A 19211-nucleotide genomic window follows, 5' to 3' on the forward strand; every position below is an offset into this window, starting at 1 on the left:
AACAGCAGAGGGCGCAAATGTGGAGGGTCTTCCAATTTCTGAGAATAAGTGAAAGTTGTAAAGACATTGCACTTTTGATCCACTCTCATTTTGTTTCACCAGTCCAAATGCTTGTTTTCATTTGTTACCAGCTTCTTATAATGGCACCACAACAATTCAAACCTTAATTAAAGTGACTCTGAGACAGTAAAACATCTCACATGTCACCTCTGAAACCTCTTAAATGAGGGACTCGTGTTCGGTCCCGTTTCCTCTTTTTTTCACTCTTATCACCCTTTCTCCCTTTGACCCTCTCCCGCTGATGAGTGCCAGACCGGATTCCATTTTTGTGCTGTGCATTTTTTGTTTTTGTTTAGTTGTTGTTGTAAACATCTGCACTCTGAGTGGAAACAACAAGACTGACCTACACATGCCCTGCTGCCCTATATAAGATGCTGCGCAGCATATAGAACATCCTTCCCACAGTCACCTCAGGCTCTTCCTATCACTTATTTACAATGTGCACTCCCTTCTGAATATCCTCTAATGGCAGACTAAACTCAAGCCTGTGACCCTTACAGCAGAGGAGAGTATATAAGACGTGTTTTTTCTTTTCTTTTCTTTCAGTTTTCCTGGAGCTCACTAATTCTCTCCACCGCAAACAACTCCTGCTGTAGATGCTCCAAAGGCCGACATTCACACTTAAACGAGCATTGAGCCTCCTGCGTACTTGCTTATGTGAGTCAATAAGGAGCCGCTATTCCTCTTCAGTGCAGAATCATTACAAATAAATAATTGTACACATGTATGGATTGAAAAGACTTGTGGTGCATTCAAACAGTTGTTCAGACATGTCACTTTAGACAGACATACTTCTTTAGAAAAGTGCTACAAGCACTGTATATGGATTATTGATGTCTCATGCATTCTTTATACAACACATGCTATGAGGACCACACTGCATCATATATGTAATGTTTACAGGAGACAAGCGCCTCCACTGTTATTTATTTTTAACTAAATGTAATTGGATATTAGATTGCTGGTCAGACATAACAGGCAATTTGGATATATGTCAGCATGGGCTCTGGGAAATTGTATTGGGCCTTTTTTTTTCATTTTCTGCCATTTTTTGGACCAAATGTTAAAATCAGTCATGGAAATGCAGCCCCCTCACCCTTTGTGAAACTCAAAGTACGTGTGTAAGCAGCTATCACTCTCAGATTAATATACAGGTATTCTTATACATAATGAAACAATATGACATAACTAAATATCAAATCTGGGTTTCTAATGTTTACTTTTGCTGCTATTACAGGCTTGTTAACATCAAATGCAGCAGACTCAAACTATTCATTTATCTATGTAAATAAAGTTGTAATTCATATTAAGAAAATACTGATCAGGCCTTTTAAAGTGATAATGTTGAGATATTAGTAAAAAAAAAAAAAAAAAAAAAACAATATTGAATTTGCTCATGCTTCTGTCAGCCCAGCACTGCTCATGACCTTCAGTTCACCCAAAGAAATAGTATAGTATGAGATGCATGACACAATGACCCGATTGAGTCTTGGTCACTGGCTGTTGGCGAGCAGTGAAAAGATGGCTACTCTGTACAATATTATCAACCCTGGTCGCCCCTTAAGGCACAGATCCATACTGTGATTGAACCAATTTATATCATTGTCTGTTGTGCCCAGCAGCACTGGCCTCCATCCAGCCTCTGAAGCACTCTATGTGTGTTTCTGTATGTGCGGGTGATCATCAAAGCACTGAGCCTTGTGTGGTTTGTAGTTAATTCAAGAGACCACTTAAATAAAGCAGCTCCATTAGTTCTTTCTCTCTTGTTGTCCTTTGTGCAAGACAGTAAAAAAGGGAAGTCATATGGGTGTTCTGTCTATTATTTATGCAGTCTAAAAGATGCAATCTCACTGGGAACGGAGCTATGTCAGGATCATGAACAACTTGGGTATCATAAAGTGACAAGGGAAGAGAGAGTGTGGTAAAAATGAATAGGAGAAATGGTGAGAAAGAGCAAACATATCAAAAGAAAATGGGGGCTTCCTTTTTTCTCTTTTTCCATTCCCTCAGCAACCCATTAACAGGTTAATAGTCAGACTGCGCCTTAAGTCCCCCCACATGACAGCAGTAACACAGAACTCAGGGATGACCTTTAGGGCAAGAAGTTTAAAGGTCAGTAGAAGGGTAGGGGAGAGAGGAAAGCCAAGCTTTGCCGGCCAAACACATTGGATATGCCTAACCTCTCGACTGCTGTCGGAGAATCCTGACTGAGAGGCACATGATCGACCAAAGAACATGATAGCTTAAAGCAGGCCCAGCTTGCCAAAGGTAAAATCTGAAAGACTATGAAACACTAAAGCTGAGAGCTTAGGAGGAATAAGTAGAACGTTTGTGTTGAGGACTAATTTAAAAAACATTAACTCTGTTTCACAGCACCTTGTTTTACGTTTCCTAATGTTTTTCTGAATATTGTTTAAGTTTTTACTAACTAAAGAGGTACTTTTTGAAAGGCATGGCAAAGGATAGCGGATAAAACCGACAGGGTGAATTACAACATTTTATCACAACTCTAATTAACACATAATTTAAATATAAACCTTCTATTCATTTTAAGTACTAATGTATATTTTTTTCAAGTTCCTTTCAAGACAATGTCCATAGTTATCTGTTGACCATTAGAGCACCCACGTATTTTCTCACCTGTGGACTGCCGAGTGTTCCAAAGTTCATGTTGGGCGTGGATGGCAATGATATAGAGGGCGAGCCCAGAGAAGATGTAATGACTGGGTAGGGTGAGGCCAGGCCGTTCATTGGCGAGCCCAAGCCAGACATGGGGGACAGTAAGGGCCTTGAGGTGCTGATGACTGACGGGTGGCCGACCATGCCACCCATGGGAGGAGAGTGGGTGTGGGTCATTGGCCCCGAGTCTGGAGGAGAAGAAGAATGTGTTACTAAGATTGAGGAGACACAGAATAGAAACATGTAAACTAAGTTACCAGTTGATTAGGTACACATACAGAAGCGAATGCATCCATTATAACAAATCCTTCTAACTTTGGACTCATCAATGACTTACTGAACAGGGAACTTTGTGTATCATGTCAAACAAAATAATGCAAACAAGCCAAAGTTTTAAAAAGACATCCAAAATAAATCATATTGCTTAACGCTGCAACAAGTGATTTTTTTGGTGCCTCTGGGCTAGCGCAGCAAGCTGTAAACACTGACATACTGTATAAGCACCTTAGAAAGACTTCCGTTTGGTGCTGAGCAGGTAGTGCAAAGTGGGTATATCAGAGCTTTTTAGTAGAAAACAGCTGCCTGCAGTGGCTGGAAACAACACTTATGACAGCAGTGAGAATCCATGGCCGTCAAAACTACAACAATGAGCTGAAAAACACAAAATGCTCAGTAAAGGTGCATGGTTGAGTAATTTCTGTGGGTTCGTCAGTAAAAGGGGTAACTCTCACAGTGCACATAGGTTTGATTGCATTTAATGCTCATTCAGACTCTACAACACCTGCACTACCTGATAATGTTGTAGTTTCTGTTCCTTTACTCCCATCTACACCACACACGTTCTGTTTATCTTTAATATCGGTATTTATATTATTTTATTACAAGTACTTACTTTTCAATATTTATGGCCACAGGTTAATATAATTTATATTATGGTACCGACTCTTGCTTTATTACTCTAATTACACATTCAGTTTAATTTTAACGTCACTTACACCGCAATATTGTTTCTTGTATCATGGCAACCGCATTTTAAACTACCTTTATTTGACGCCATTTTGCTTACTTTCAGTCTACCTTATAATCATTGTCTATTGTTTGCCTGTATTTCTTGTGTGTTTACTTGTTTGTGTGTTTTTGTTTTTTGCTGTTATTGAAGAAAAAGCTGCTACTGTAATAAAAAAAATTTCCCCTTGGTGGGATGAATAAAGTATAATCTAATCTAATCTAATAAAAATATTGACTATAGCAGCTTTACAATCCCACAACATATCACACTTTAAAATAAGTGGAATATGAATAGATTAAAAGATATAGTAAGCGATGTTGATCTAAGACACCTTTTTATCAAATTCAACGAATATCTCCTCACGGTCACCTAGCTCTCTATTTTCTGTGTGCGCTGAAAAAAATCCAGTGTTCCTACACAGCCTTTGCTGTGTGAATGGAAAACCAACAGAAAGGTGCGCACAAGCTACACAACACCAACCAATCAGCATCTGGTGGCGCGTGCAAACAAGCGAAGGGGACGGAAGGAGGAAGTGGAAGGCCAGGAGTTATCAACAGGAAGAGTTCGTAGCGAAACAACAAAAGAGGAAAAGGACTATAAAATACAAATTTAAAATGAAGTTTTATAAACGAGAAAGGAGTAAGAGCCTTGTTAACATCGATGAGGTGTTTCAGCCATGGTTTCAACGTTTTCAGAGGAATGAAAATGGGCTCTTGTCGCTATGAACTAGTGAGTAATAACGTTAGCTTTGCTGTTTCATGGTTTGCTGTTTTCATTAGGTCAGTTTAACCTTGTCCATTAGCTATTGTTTACTGTTGTTTACAGCAGTAGCAACAGTTTCAAATCTACAACTTAAAATGAGCTAACATCAACTCTTCCATATTTCGTTTAGTCAGCAGAGCCACTAACAGAAGTGGTTGCTATAGCAATGCCCATCCATGAATCTGTGGGGCGGAGATTCTTGTATTTGTATGGCAGTTGAGTTTAGCTATTAACAATCTTCATGCAGCATTGCTTACTGCACCTTTAAACATGCCTGAGAATCTGAGAATATATTGTCGACTAACAGTGCAAAATGTATTTATGCAGTCTGTGTTCAATGTGTAAATATGGTTACACAGAGTAATGAAGCTTTGCTTATTTTGGTCAGAGGGTGCTGACTTTTCTTTGCATCTAATGATGTAAACTGACAGGCTGGCATTTACATAGATGACCTACTTAGAAAAGCTGTCATTCAACTGGGTTAAAAGGGCGTGTTGTGTAAATTCATGCATGTGCTCTAGTTAAGGACAATGTGGACAATCATTCATCATAATACAATATACAAATACCTACATACACATACAGAGTACATGTACTGTACTCATATACTGCCACAGGCTGTCTGTCACTGCTTGTTCATTTAGACAGATGCAATAAGCATTCTGTCTCACTGTGAATGTCAATGACTCAAAGGAATTAATGGCGTTTTCTGAGTAAAATGATGCTGATGATGAAATACATGCCACGATTATGCACATTTGGACTAATCTAATGCTCTGTCAGTGTACCATTCCCTCGCCCACTCTCACACACGCGCCACACACACACACACACACACACACACACACACGGTTACTTAAAAGATGCAAAATGGTTCTTTTTCTTCTTTTTCTAACATAAAGCTTAACAGAGTGCTCACATATCAGATTCCATTAAAACAAAAAAATTAAATTTTCAATTAATAAATCATTGATAAGCATTAAAAAAATGACTGTTTAATTTTTTAGGAAATATAAACTTTTCAACAATAATGCGGTCCCCTTCCATTTTATATTAGCACAGATTCACAGCTGCTCTGATCATTGAACCTCACACGCATTCAATTGCAGCACGAGTTCCCATTTGTAATTGCTCGAGCCTAAAGATTTCATCTGAAAGAGAGGTGATCCATCTCTGCATGGAATCTCAGTGATGTTTCTTTACAAGGAATGCTGTCTGAAGACTTATACAAACTTGTTTTGTGTAATGATCTCTCATCTGGGGATCAATAAAGGCTTATCTAATCTTAAATCAAAGGTCCACTTCACCAATTTTCAACCTCAGCTCTATTTATTTGTTATCACATCTTTATCTGTATCATTACACTTGTCAGTATATGTTGTTGGAGATTCTATTTAAACGTCCCATATTGTGAATGTGAGATTTGGTGTTATATAAATACCATAAAATATCAAAACTGTACTTTATGTAGCCTATTGTATTCTGTATTCTTGTATTGTATTGAATGTGAAACTGTATGTGGTATTGCACACTTGGCCAGGTCGCCGTTGCAAATGAGAATCTGTTCTCAACGACCTACCTGGTTAAATAAAGGTTAAACAAATTAAAAAAAATTAAAAAAAATGAAAGCTGCAAGCAGCGTTGAACGGGCCCACACAGAACGTCGGAGTTACTGGCGGGGCGATTTACTTCAAATGTTGCCCACTGCCTCAGCGGAGTACGGGGAACAGATGAGTTTCCTCTGATTCAGAATAACTGTTGCCAAGAATCGCAACTCTTCTTGTTTGATTGCCACCTTCACAAAGTTGGTCCTTTATAACTTGGAAATTTTTTGAAGTATCAAAATTCTTTTGATAACATTTTGTCATGAGGGTCAACTAAGTGTACATTAAAGATTTCGTGCAGATCGGATTAATGCTCTAGGGGTTAGAAAAAGGAGGTTTCCTATGCATTGCAATTTGGCTAATTAATGTAAAAAATCAAAACAGTGCCATATAATTGCTGATTGACTCAAAAATAGGCAAATATGCTCAATGGCCCATGTGGAACAACTGTGTCATGTTTCATGGCAACCGGAATAAATTTATATATGTATATATAGATATCGGTAGAAAGTGCCACTATAGTGCCATTTCAGTCATTCCATGGCTGTAAAGACAGTGCAGAGACTGAGAGAGCACATTTACGGAAGACCCGGAAATGCTGACCAATCAGAGCAGACTAGGCTTTTTCAGGAGGAGGATTAATCAGACAAACAGTATGAGAAAAACATTGTGTTTTTTGAACAGTAAAACATGTAAACCAGTTTTAATGTACTTTTAGAATACAAGCAATAAGCTGAAAATGTGCATAATATAGGATCTTTAAGACTTCAAGTCTTACCCCTGTGCTAAATATTATCAAGAATAACCAATTTCATTAGTTTTGACATCTAGTTTAAGTTTATTTTCCACATTTCACAGTTTCTAAGTTTTAACTGGTAAAGATAAATAAGTTGTTACCGCTTGCCTAATACTCATATCATCAGGTTCAGGATTTTTTTGGGGTGAACAAAACTATTTTTCTATGATAATGACATGAGTAACGCCTAGACATACCAGGAAGAGTACATATTAGGGTGAAAATTGATTTTGACCTCTTATGATTTCCATGGTTCTTTATTTGAATGTCACATATCCTATCATGTGGTCATTCCTGTTTCTATAACCACTTTGAAACTGTTTTTTATATGGAATACACAAATAAGAATCTCACTTGACGCTGTGAGATAAACTTCATGGAAAATCTCAGAAAATCCTCTTGCCCACAGGCAGTGGCTGTCACAGGAACATCTCAAGTTTACAAAGATGTGTTTCTTGGTGTCTACTTCTGGGAAATAATTGCTTGTGTGCACAAATAATGTTTGGACTGTATCTGCCTGTGACTTCAGTTTGCAGGCATTTTGAAAGTTAAACAGAACTGTTTGCTAAATACTTTGCAATAGTTTTGAAATGTTGCTCTGATACTTAACCTCTGGCAGTGATTAAGCCCACATTAGTTTCTTCTCTGCTGACTATTTTAAGGAAATGGAAAGTTTGAGTAATGCAAGACAGTTTCTTTCAAATTTCAAGGAACTGGGAAACAGAGAGGAATGTCACATTGTCTGTCTGGATGCAGCAATCTTTTTAAACATGAGGACACACTGTAAAACACACAGCTGGCCATTCACTCCCTCTCTGTATGCCAAGGAACAGATGTTGTGCAACTTCCTGTTTAGTGCAGAGACTATAGCCTCCACCCGCTCTCTTTTTCACCCACTTTCTCCAACCCTGCATGAGTGAAACCTGGCAGGCAAATATGTATGCAGGCCTCCCTCTGTCCCACAGAGCTGTCTGGACACACAAGCTATATTGTAGTAAAATACACCAACCTCTTTAAACGGTATGGTACTGACCGTAAGCACTACCTAGTTTTAAATTCTACAATGGCGGGAGTGTAGTCACAGCTTTTTGGAAGAGAGATTCATCTAAATAACGAGCTTATGTAATGGATGAGGACTGTACAGCATGTACTGTGTCAGAGTTTGTGCACTGACCCCTCTCTTTATGTGCATGACAAATTCCCTTCAGGGTTCCTAAAAGATCTATTCTATTCTAGAAGTGCTGAGTAGGAGACATAGTAACGGGGGTATCATCACTCCAGCCAACAATTTAAGTTCCTGAAGGGACCAAGACCTTGAGGAACACTGTTGAAAAGCCCATGCATTTGTGTCTAATAGGCTGGTGTTACCAAAAGTCTCTGAAATTGGTCAAATTTGTAGGAAGATTGCTGTGACCGGCCAGGTGCAAACAAAGCTGCAGTGTAGAGTAATGGGGCAATTATGCAACCTCCATTTTTGTCTTCTAAAAGTGATTGTTTTTGACACTGACCGGCTCAGATTGTAATTAAAAGTGTCTGACAACAACATTGATCTCACAAGGTTTTCTTATTTTGGGAAATTGGATGGCGAGCACTACTTTTCTGGAAACTGCTCAGAAACTACTTACTGTCAATATACACAGAAAAGCCATTCACCCTCTGAATGCCCTAGGGCTCTAGTTTGTAGTTGTAAAGTTTCATGAGCTGTGATTATCCTCGAGGTCAAGTCCTTTCATACAGTGAGGTCAAGTTTCAAAAAATGGATTTACTTCAATGAAATGGCTACCTTGGGGTCTAACATCATCACACATTAAAAAAAACATTGGGCTCATTGTATCCAGAACAGTCTCAACTTTCCGATATACCCAATTTATGCAATCCTTAATAAAAAAAATAAAACATCTATACTGCATGAGAAAAACTGCATTGGAGTAGCATTAAGTGGGCATGTTTGTAAAGGGGAGACTCATGGATATAGAACCCATTTTTATTTAGATATCTAGAGGTGAATAGCAAAATAGCATAACTAGCCTTTAACCTTTAGCCTTAGTGCCTACACTGTACCAATGGATGCCTTAAGCAGTCCCGTTTGATATGATACCAGTATCTTCATGATAGCTTTGAAACAGATCCTCTTAAAGACAGTATAGTTAGGGGGTCCAGAGTTGGGGTCCAGGCTTAATATTACAGTTGTCCCCCCCCCCGGAACAACAATTGCTGCTAGCAGACTAATAACATAAAAACTAAAGTTAAGGTGATTAGCCAATTAATTGATTAGTTGAACATTTATTGACAATATTTCATTAGTTCTTTGGTTCCAGCTTTTCAAATGTGTGGATTGGCTGCTTGATGTTTTATAGCATTGTTAATTGAAAATCTCTGGATTTTGCACTGTTGGTTGATGACCAGTCATCTTAAACTCAGATAACATTTGACCCGCAAACATTTCTGACATTTTCTACTGTAACCAATTAAAAAACAACCGTTAAATAATGAAATAATAGTCATAACTTGCAGTTCCTATTTAAAACCTATTCAGTCTCTGTCATGGTAAAGTGCTAGGTCCCTACAACATGACATTGCAAATGTCTTAAAACATAACCTGCATGTTTGAGACAAAACCAAAGATGGCTGCATTCTATCCAGACTTGAGAGTCTTTGTTGCTGCAGTACACAGGACAGCACAGAAGCACATGTACAGTCAGCTGGTGGAATGCCTAAAAGGGAATGGCCAGCAAGTTGTGCATGCTATGTGAAAGGAGTGTGTATTTGTGTTTGTGTGGAAGGAGGCCAACATGTTCGGCAGAGGAAGCATAAATCGGCCCACAGCGGCTCAATGGGGCCTATCCTTGAATGACCCTACTCAACCGGCTGTTCCATCTCTATTCTATGTAAATCACCTCTACACAAAGAAGCCTCTGGAATGTACATGCCTATCACACGTTGCACAGCAGAGGACGGAACATTAGCAAGCACTGGAAGATTGTTCATAGACACCTGAAATATCACAAGATTCAGATTTAGTTCCAGTGCTTCCTGTTGTCTCTGTTTGAACCTATACAGTGCTGCAGCAACACAAGCATCTATTTGAGAGAAAAACAAACAGACAAAGCAGTGAAGGGCACCTTTGACCACCGGCGCTGCACATCAAAGGAGGTCGCCTGTTGCCAAACTCCTGAACCAAGGTCAAAAAAGTTCGTATCTGCAACAGTTACACTGATCATTCTCAGAAATGACAGCAGCGAGGGGACGCATAACAAAGTGAATCTCCAGCAACTAACATAATACCATTAAAACAGCAGTAGACCATCAAAGTTTAATCTGAATAAGGGATGGATTATGGCCCCTAATCATCATAACTTAAGTTCTACAGCCGTAAATGTAAAAATACTATTTTTTCAGCATATGAAATTTTCTTTCACCATTGATATGTTTGTCCGAATTAATTATAGTACAACCAGTTAATGATTCTGGACTGAACTAAGGGCTGATTTGTTTACTAGATATTTTGTAGAAATTTGGAGTATAATGTTCTTTGAGTAAACTAGTTAGTAAGATTTTGTTAAATTTATTTTATTGTTTTATACTGATGTGAAACCATTATAACAACTATATATACAAGGATTTGTCTTGGTGACAATAGTGTAGGAACTTTATTTAAATCTGGATTTATGATATATATCTGGTCTCCCACAGAACTGGACAAAAGGGTACTTTTAAATCAGTTCGTAATGATTGAATGATGAATAAAAAAATGTGGCTTTTGGACTGTTGGCCGGACAAAACAAGCAAATTGAGCGTGAGCTTTGGAAAATTGACAAAGGCTCTTCCTGGCATTTTTTATAAAGAAAAAATTGTCAAAGCAATAATTGACAAATTGAATCGATAGTGAATAAAATGCAGTCCCACAATGAACTGATCAATAAACTGCATTTATCCCTCTTCGCCTTAGTATTTTTCCATTGTATCCACTAAAGAAAAATTGTACTACACTAAAAGGAAAATTCTTAATCATTATTTCTTATATCACGACGTAAACGAGCAATCTGAAACAATGTAAACTATTTCAGTTTCCCTGTATACGCAGAGCACCAGTGCCACACTATCATCACCATCAAACAGCTGCTGCCTGCTTTAAATGATCATTTATGTAGGTCAAATACAATGTATTCTGACATTTGTAGCCAAGAACAGCCAAAGCAACAAATGTATCACACTGATGTGACGATCAACAGGTTTAAAGAAACATCACAGACCACAAACCCTCTAAATCCCTTACTGTTAATTACTGGGTAGTGGCTGGATGGAGCACTGTGGTAATTCAATAAGCCCATGGCCCACTAGCTAATAATATCTCCTGTCTGGAGAGACAGACCAACACTGGGAGTTTATATGGGGGGGGGGGGGGGGGGGGGGGCATCAACTTCTGAACAACAACAAAAATTTCTATCAGATTAGCCCCCATAAAGACAGATCCTCAGCGTGTGCATTGATCTGTTTAATACATGTGTCTGTTTTGAGTCTGCGTGTGTGTGTGTGTGTGTGTACGAGAGTGCATGCTCTCATGCCCCTATTTGACAGTGACCAAATGACAGAGAGCAGAACGCATCCTAAAGTAATCAGACGGCTAGCCTACGGAGTTCATTAGATACAGCGGACATGTAATTAAGAAATCCCTTTGCTGCCACACCAGCTCATGAGCGCCAGCCACGAACCCTCGTCTGATACACACACACTCCCAGTGTGCGCACACACTCGTCGTCTTTCACATTAGAAAAGAAAAAAACACACACACACACTAGGACAAAATCGCCACCCTTTGAACATTCATTTCTGTGCTAAATGAGGTTGATGTCTGATCAATTGTGTCAGTAAATCCTCTTATCCCCGGATAAGTATCTGCAGCTCAGTGGGCCAGCTGTCAAGAAGGTGGGAGGCCGAGGAGGGGACAGACACAGGGATGGAGCCAGATAGGAAGGACGGGAGCAATGGATGGATAAATGGATGGAAGGGACGATGGGTGGATGGGGCTGTGCATTGTGTCCCACTTTGAAACGCTCACATGATCCCACCACCACACACGCCTAATCTCTCTTCCTGGCTGAGAACATTAGATCCATAATTTCGAAAAGCGGCTGTTTGTTTTCTGCATAGCAGCGATTGAGGAGACTGAAATAGTTATTGGTGAGAGCAAATAATATATTCTCTATTGAGAAAAGATATTTTCTACTGTTACATAAACAGCAAACTGTCCAAAGCTGCTTCAAGGTAACCTGATCCATTTTCTGACTGGCTTTTTGGAGTTTAATGGCAAAATAAATATGGCCCATAACATCAGCTGAACAGATCCTGTGTATAGCATTCCTCTCTTGTTGAAAATATTAATAAAAAGAAAAAATGTTTTCCCAAAAAGGGATACTGCTGTGACAAAACAAGCACTTGAGCTGGCAAACTTATCTGACCTTTAATTCTGTCATAGTGAAGTGAGTGAACTCTCTAGAGAACTCACTTTCCATGAAAAGAAAAGAAATACTGTACCTTCATTTCCATCTACTGTATCCCCCCTCGCTAGTTTCCCTATAACATTGCTTCAAACAACATAAAATGTCAGGTAAACAAATAAACATAAAGTATATATCATCATATTGTATTTCCCATATGAAGGCCATTGCTGCTGTGCCACCGCAGACTGGCCAGCGGGAAACTTTTTACACAGAGGCATAGGATCGATGAGGAGGCCCGGGCTGAGACAGGGACGAGATAAAGATTGGAAAGTTTGGACCTTAAACAACAAGAGCTAACATACAGTACATGCACAACACACTGACCAAGAAATCCTGGAAAACAAACATACAGGTGCACAGGCCCGATGCAAACAAAGCATTGTCTAAAGTATTGTCTCATTGCTACAGAGGGCTATGGCGAGAAAGGTATGTGCCATTAACACACACATACACATGCGCATACCGACACACACATACAGAACACACACTAACCCACTTAGCACATGCTGTGACCAAGTGAGTGTGACCAGGTCGACCTGACCTCTGGATCTTTGACCAGATACTAAAAAGACAGCCCGATTCATCAACCAGCTCCGTTACTCAAGTTTAGTCTAAAAAATGGAAATAAAATATGTTGGACAGAGACAAAGGAGGAACCATCACACACAGAAGAAGGCGACAACAACGGGACGGTTGTGGTTAAGAGAAGAAGAACGCGGAAAGGACACGCGAGACGCGATCACCGGTCTCCGGGGTGAAAGTCCTGTGTTGTTTGACCCATCCACCACCCCAACCAACTTCCTTACGCAAATTTTCAATACTGGTCGCTACTGTAATCGTACTGTTATCACAAAAGATGCTTCCCATTGAACTGCATTAGTTGAAAATCTGTGCTCACCACCACTAAAAAGTCCCTGTACACAAATCAATTGATTAAATAATAATTTCACCATTTCACAAACTGCCATGAGACTGGGCTGAAAGACAATGATAAAGTGTTGATGTTTAGCAGATATACCATTTAAAATGTTCACTATTTTAGTTAAGTGTGTTAGCATGCTAACATTAGCTCTTTAGCACTAAATACAAAGTGCAGCTATGCCTTTTAATATTTGGTCATTAACCAATAAAGCAATGGACTTGATGGGGCTCCAAGGGAAAGGTTATCAGAATCCATCCAATCTATTTTAGTCTGGACCTAGTAGCAGATCAACTCACAGACCATCATTGCCATACCTGGAGCTATGATGCTAGCATGGCTAAAAAAGTCCTAAAAAGAGTAGTTGCTTTGCATGTTTTACCCCTTTAACTTATAATTCATTTCTTACCTTATATATACAACCACCATGTGAAAATTAACTCACAGAAACTCAAAATAAGCTTGAAGTAGAACCAAAATTACATTTTTTGCTTGTTTTATTTTTGTCTTGCAGGTTTCTTTTCTAATAATATAGTTCTTGAATTCTATACTTTTTCAAGTATCGAGTCTCTGAAAAGTTTATTTTCACCTACTGGTATAGACGGAAATTAATGTCTGTCCAGAACATAGAAACCCAGTACTAATACATTTCAATTTTAAATCTTGAGATTTAATGTTACATGTGTGAAAACATGCAAAACCTCTAGTATAATCTTCTAGCTTTTAATAAACCCTAGCCCAGTTGTTTTGGCAAATTATTCCTTGGATTCAATTGAAGCTCAAACATCGAGTAATGATAAGTATTGTTGTAATCACAGCTGCTGTAAACACTGTGCTATCAGTGGAGAGAGCAAAACAGAAAATATAGACATTGTGTAAAACAGAAAATATAGACATTGTGTACATCCACAAGGTCAGATCAGAAGCTAGAAAAAGCTTTGTGCAGTGTGTCTACTATTATTTATATCCATTCATCAGCCCAGAGCTGGAGCATGAACGAACATCTTCAGCGTAGACAACCGTTGCAAATAGGAGCATCACATGCTTCTCTCAAGGACACTAGAGAAAAGAACCTACACATTATTATTATTAATAATAATAATAATAATAATAATAATAATACTTAAGGAATACCACAAGGAAAATTGCAATGTTACATTACATTATATACACGTACACACAATGAGCCGACTACAGCATGTGTGGAAGTGAGCTCACATCAACACCTCCCCCACCTCTATAATCACAGGAAGGAGGAAAAGCAAAAAAAACAACTCATCAGAGTGAAGATTGATGGAAGAATGCAGGGTGACAGACAGCAGAAAGACAGAAAGAGAACATAGGATGGTGAGGGTTAATAGGAAGGGACAAGTGTTGAGAGAAAAACTGATAGTGAAGGACACGGCAATGAGAGCTGGAAGCGTCCTTTGAAGTTGAGTGGCATCCCCGCTGACCACTTCTGAGACCTCAAGTGAGTCACAAGCAACAACAAAGCCTTGTACCTGTCACAATTGGTTAACATGATCCAATGATTTTAAAGACACAACCTGATCTGTTGGGGGCCAATAAGATCACGAAATGTTTATCTTAAAGATACCGTCCCTACAAAAATACATTACAGCGAGGATCCTATATAATCCATATGGAAAATCCCAAATACAAAGAAGTACAACTGCTAAAGTTACAGGTTTCTCCTGCTGGGGAAATTAATTTAAAATAACTTGTTCAAAGAGTGGGATTACAGGCATTACCTTAGCTTTTAGGGCTCAAACTCCACTTCTGTGGAAAATCACAGAGCAACAGCGATGCAGACAGGCAACATACATTCTGATACATTCTAACACACAAGCAAAACAAATCCCAGCTACTCACAGTGGCCATGACCTATCTCCCTCCCAGAGCTGCCTCCAGTCGCAGGTGATGACATGGGGTGCCACATGCCTTCGGGTGAAAGTGTGGCCCTGGCCGGACGCCACTCACCCAGGACAAGGACTCTGAATCGAGTGCTGGCTCGGTCACAAACTAATAAAAAATTACGTGGATACTCCAATCAACGACTTTTCAAGAGGGGGAAGAGCAAAAGAGGTTGAGTCCACCGCCACCGGTTATAGGATTACTCAGATTATCCTTTCCCAGAGATCAATCCCACAGGAACTGTTTACTGAGTGACTGTTGCACAAATCAGCTCTTCTACTGCCCACTCAAAGCGTGTCTCTTTCTCTCTCAGCGTTGATAAAACTCTCTGTACAGAGACACCTGTCATAGTGCCTGAACAGGGTGTCTGGCACAGAGAGGGAGGGTGGTCATGTGAACACCAAGTGTACAGTACAACCAGAAGTTTCCAAGTGCTCCCTCTTAAAAAGGAGCAGGACCGGAGAAGAGGGGGAGACATTGTGACACTGATGTTCCTGTCACCAGCAGAGGTTTTTATGTGTCAAGGACATTTATTTTTTCATTTTCTTCCATTTTGCTAAATATGAGTCAGAGACTTGCTTTCTAATGTGTAGGTTGTATAAATGGGATGTGAGTGTTGAGAATGAAAGTGACAAGAAGTGGCCAGAGGCTAAAGAATTCTCTCTTCTATCTCCCTCAAAACAGCTTGAATTGTTTTGATTTGATTTATTATTCCTCTCAAACAATCAATAGTGTTGCACAAGAAAACAAAAAAAATTCAAACCACAAATTTAAAACACAAACAATCAGAATTTACCAAAGACCAAAACAAAAATTAAATAGGTTAAGTTTGAGAAGGAGCAGGCGCTGTAAGCATACAGCTTATTAGGTCCTACCCCTACTTCAAAACGTCATATTATTACAAAACAGAATTGAACTGAATGATTTATTAATCATTATTATTATTAATTATTATGGCTCTGTTTCCTTTAATGCCCAGACATAACTGTGCCATCATGCATGCTTAATTGTACTGTTGTGGCATGAATATGGAGTTGCCTACGTGCACATTGTTAGTATGTTTGTGTGTTTAACAAGTGTTACAGCTTACCAGGAAGTCAGGAATTTTCTGTTTCAGTGGATGGTCAAGCAAACACACAGCAAAGTGAAAACCCAGATGCAAACCCAGGCCAAAAATATACCTTAAAGGCAAAGCGAAACAATTCATGACAAACCCAAAGGGAACCTAAATAAACAACAAAACCCGTGCAGGGATGGAATCAATCTTTAGTCCGATTGTTTCAAGGCGTTGTGTATCAGAACAGGCTTTAACAAATAGTAATAAAATGGAGCAAAAAGCACTTAAATCAGCCCACAAAAATAGGAGTTAACTTTGTTTAAAGGTCCCATAACATGGTGCTCTTTGGATGCTTTTGTATAGACCTTTGTGGTCCCCTAATACTGTATCTGAAGTCTATTCCCAAAATTCAGCCTTGGTGCAGAATTACAGCCACTAGAGCCAGTCCGACAATGAGCTTTCCCTTGTATGTGCCATTTCTGAGTCTGTAGCTTTTGAGGAGGGGGGGGGGGGCTTGACCAAGTGCCACTTTGCTCGTTTGAAAGCCAAGTCTCTCATGGGCGGGCCAAATTCTCGGGGCGGGCAAATCAGAAAAAGGGGAGGTAACCTTGCCCGTTATGACCTCATAAGGAGCAAGATTCCAGATCGGTCCATCTGAGCTTTCATTTTTTTTAAAGGCAAAGCAGGATACCCAGGGCGCGGTTTACACCTATCACCATTTCTAGCCACTGGGTGACCAGGCAGGGGGAACTCAGATTAATGTTACAAAATTTCATAAAGTGATACCTTCATGGCCATAGGACCTTTAACAACGTCAGAGGCAGCATGCATTCTTGGCCATTGAAGTATGTCATATCATTATCACCAGAAATACCCCTAGCCAATAAATGTGTAATTGGCACTGATTTTAGTCTGCAGCTGCTCCTTTTAATCTATCCTGCCATCCTATCAAATGTTCGCCCTAGTCTACCCTTCAAGCTTTGGAAACAGTCATTTGCATTGAAAGATAGCACAAAAAAACTTGATAAGCCTTCCCCAACATGTGTGCATCTGTTTTACTATATATGACTCAACAGAGTTTTCTTGTGCAGCGCACCTGCATGAGGCTGGATCAAATGTCTATACAATGCTTGTAGGAGAGCAACCAGTAACCAGATCCTCTCAGTGACAGTTACCTGGCAGGAGACTCAGCAGCCCAACACAAAAAGAGGGAGGACGGAGACGGAGAAGAGACACTTGCTGCCTCTCTTTTAGACGTAACAAATCCCGCAGGGAGAAGCTAAATACAGTCCCTCTTAAATGCATGCTGTGTTATAATAGTGTGTCATGGCCCACATAAAACATGCCAAATTAACCCTGAGAGCTATAATTAGCATTCATAGATCCATCATTGACTATGAAGATGGATGAGGACAATAGGCAACTAATGATCTGACTAATAATCGCTATTTTGACCTCACTGTCGTGTATACTTGTGTCTACAAATTATAAATCTTGTATAGACGTGACAGAGAAGCGATAAATCAGATAGTTTGCCCCGCTAAACGGATCTCAAGAGGAGACAGTTTTCCATTTACATCCTCTTGTTGCTTGCTGTGACTTTTGATCAGGCAACACGCTCGATTGGGTGGATATTTGTAGAAAAAGGCAGTAGAAGAAGAAATTAGTGAAAAGCAAAAATGAATAGAAAAATATGTTAAAATATGTGATTGTGAAGAAATTAAGAAACATCTTCAATTCTTGATGAGAGGAAATTTTGAGCGATTCATGGCTCAGCAGAAGTTGGTTTGATTGACCAGGCAAAGATGGCAGCAACAGGTAACAGCTAAGTACATTATGTCTCATTAAACCTCTCAATTAAGAGGCATGAAGAACAGTCTAAAAAGTGTGACATACAGCATTTTTTGTTGCAGTTTGTGGCTTATGAAGTTATTGAGGTTAGCTATCCGTCAACTTATTTGAACATTGTGATTACATATATTATTATCGATATCTGCTGTTAACTTAGCGTTTCTCTTGATTATCTTTGAATCATATGATCACAATCCCGGATAGCAGACTTCAATAACTTCATAAGCCACAAACGATGGCAACAACAAGCATGGTCCAGCAGTATGCATCACCTTTAAGTGTCCCCTTGTGTTGCAAGCTTCTCTACCGTATATGCAGCGCTTCATCTAAATGATGCGCATATGTCTTGAAATTGGTGAAGATGTTTCTTCATTTGCTTGTGTTATGTCATAATCGCAGTGCTTTGAGTTTTTAGCGGCACCGTAGAGAGGAGTACACTAAAATTGCACTAAAATTAGCCAAGTGAGGTGTTCAGCATCTTGTTTATATTTCTCAATGGAGAGGTTTAATGAGACAAAATGTACTGTTACATGTTGCTCCTGAGGGGCACAGCGTGCAATGAAAAACTCTTTGCCTCATGAGTCAAACAAAATCGAGAGTCATAAATTGCTCCTCATTACCAGGCCCATTTATATTTATCTTTCTAATCACATACTTGTTTTGTGACTATTTTTGGCTATAGGGCTGCAACAAACTGTTGTTTTCCTTATTAATTGATCGGTTAATATCAACAAATCCTAAGTATGATGAAGTGACACTCTGTCTGTGTACATCAAAGGATGTTGTCCTGTATAAGTATACACAGTGGTGGAAAGCAACTAAGTACATATACCAAAGAACTGTTTTAGTATAATTTTGAGATTGTACTTTAAGTATTTCCTTTTTCTGCTATGTGTTCAGCTCCACTACTGTAAATTTTCTCCACTGCATTTATTTTACTCCTTATAAAACCTATGCTCAGTTTATAAATGTATTTCATTACAGATTAAACTACTTAGTATATGAAGGGGTTAAAATTAACTCCACTGCTGCTTACAAGTTAATGCATCAAAAATAACA

At 39.2% G+C, this 19211-nt stretch overlaps 1 protein-coding gene across 3 annotated transcripts in view; it reads right to left on the minus strand.

Moving 5' to 3' along the window:
- rxrgb (retinoid X receptor, gamma b) overlaps window positions 1-19211 on the minus strand; it is a 32837-nt gene that overhangs the window by 7019 nt on the left and 6607 nt on the right. For 2 of the 3 annotated variants that reach the window (XM_032526175.1, XM_032526176.1), the window contains exon 2: window positions 2701-2927. In XM_032526175.1, coding sequence (XP_032382066.1) covers window positions 2701-2927 — 227 coding nt within the window. Of the gene's footprint in view, window positions 1-2700; window positions 2928-15202; window positions 15631-19211 lie in introns of those variants that run through there. The other variant, XM_032526177.1, reaches the window with a different exon arrangement.

Source organism: Etheostoma spectabile, chromosome 9, assembly GCF_008692095.1.
Source record: "Etheostoma spectabile isolate EspeVRDwgs_2016 chromosome 9, UIUC_Espe_1.0, whole genome shotgun sequence".
NCBI classification, from domain to species: Eukaryota; Metazoa; Chordata; class Actinopteri; order Perciformes; family Percidae; genus Etheostoma; species Etheostoma spectabile.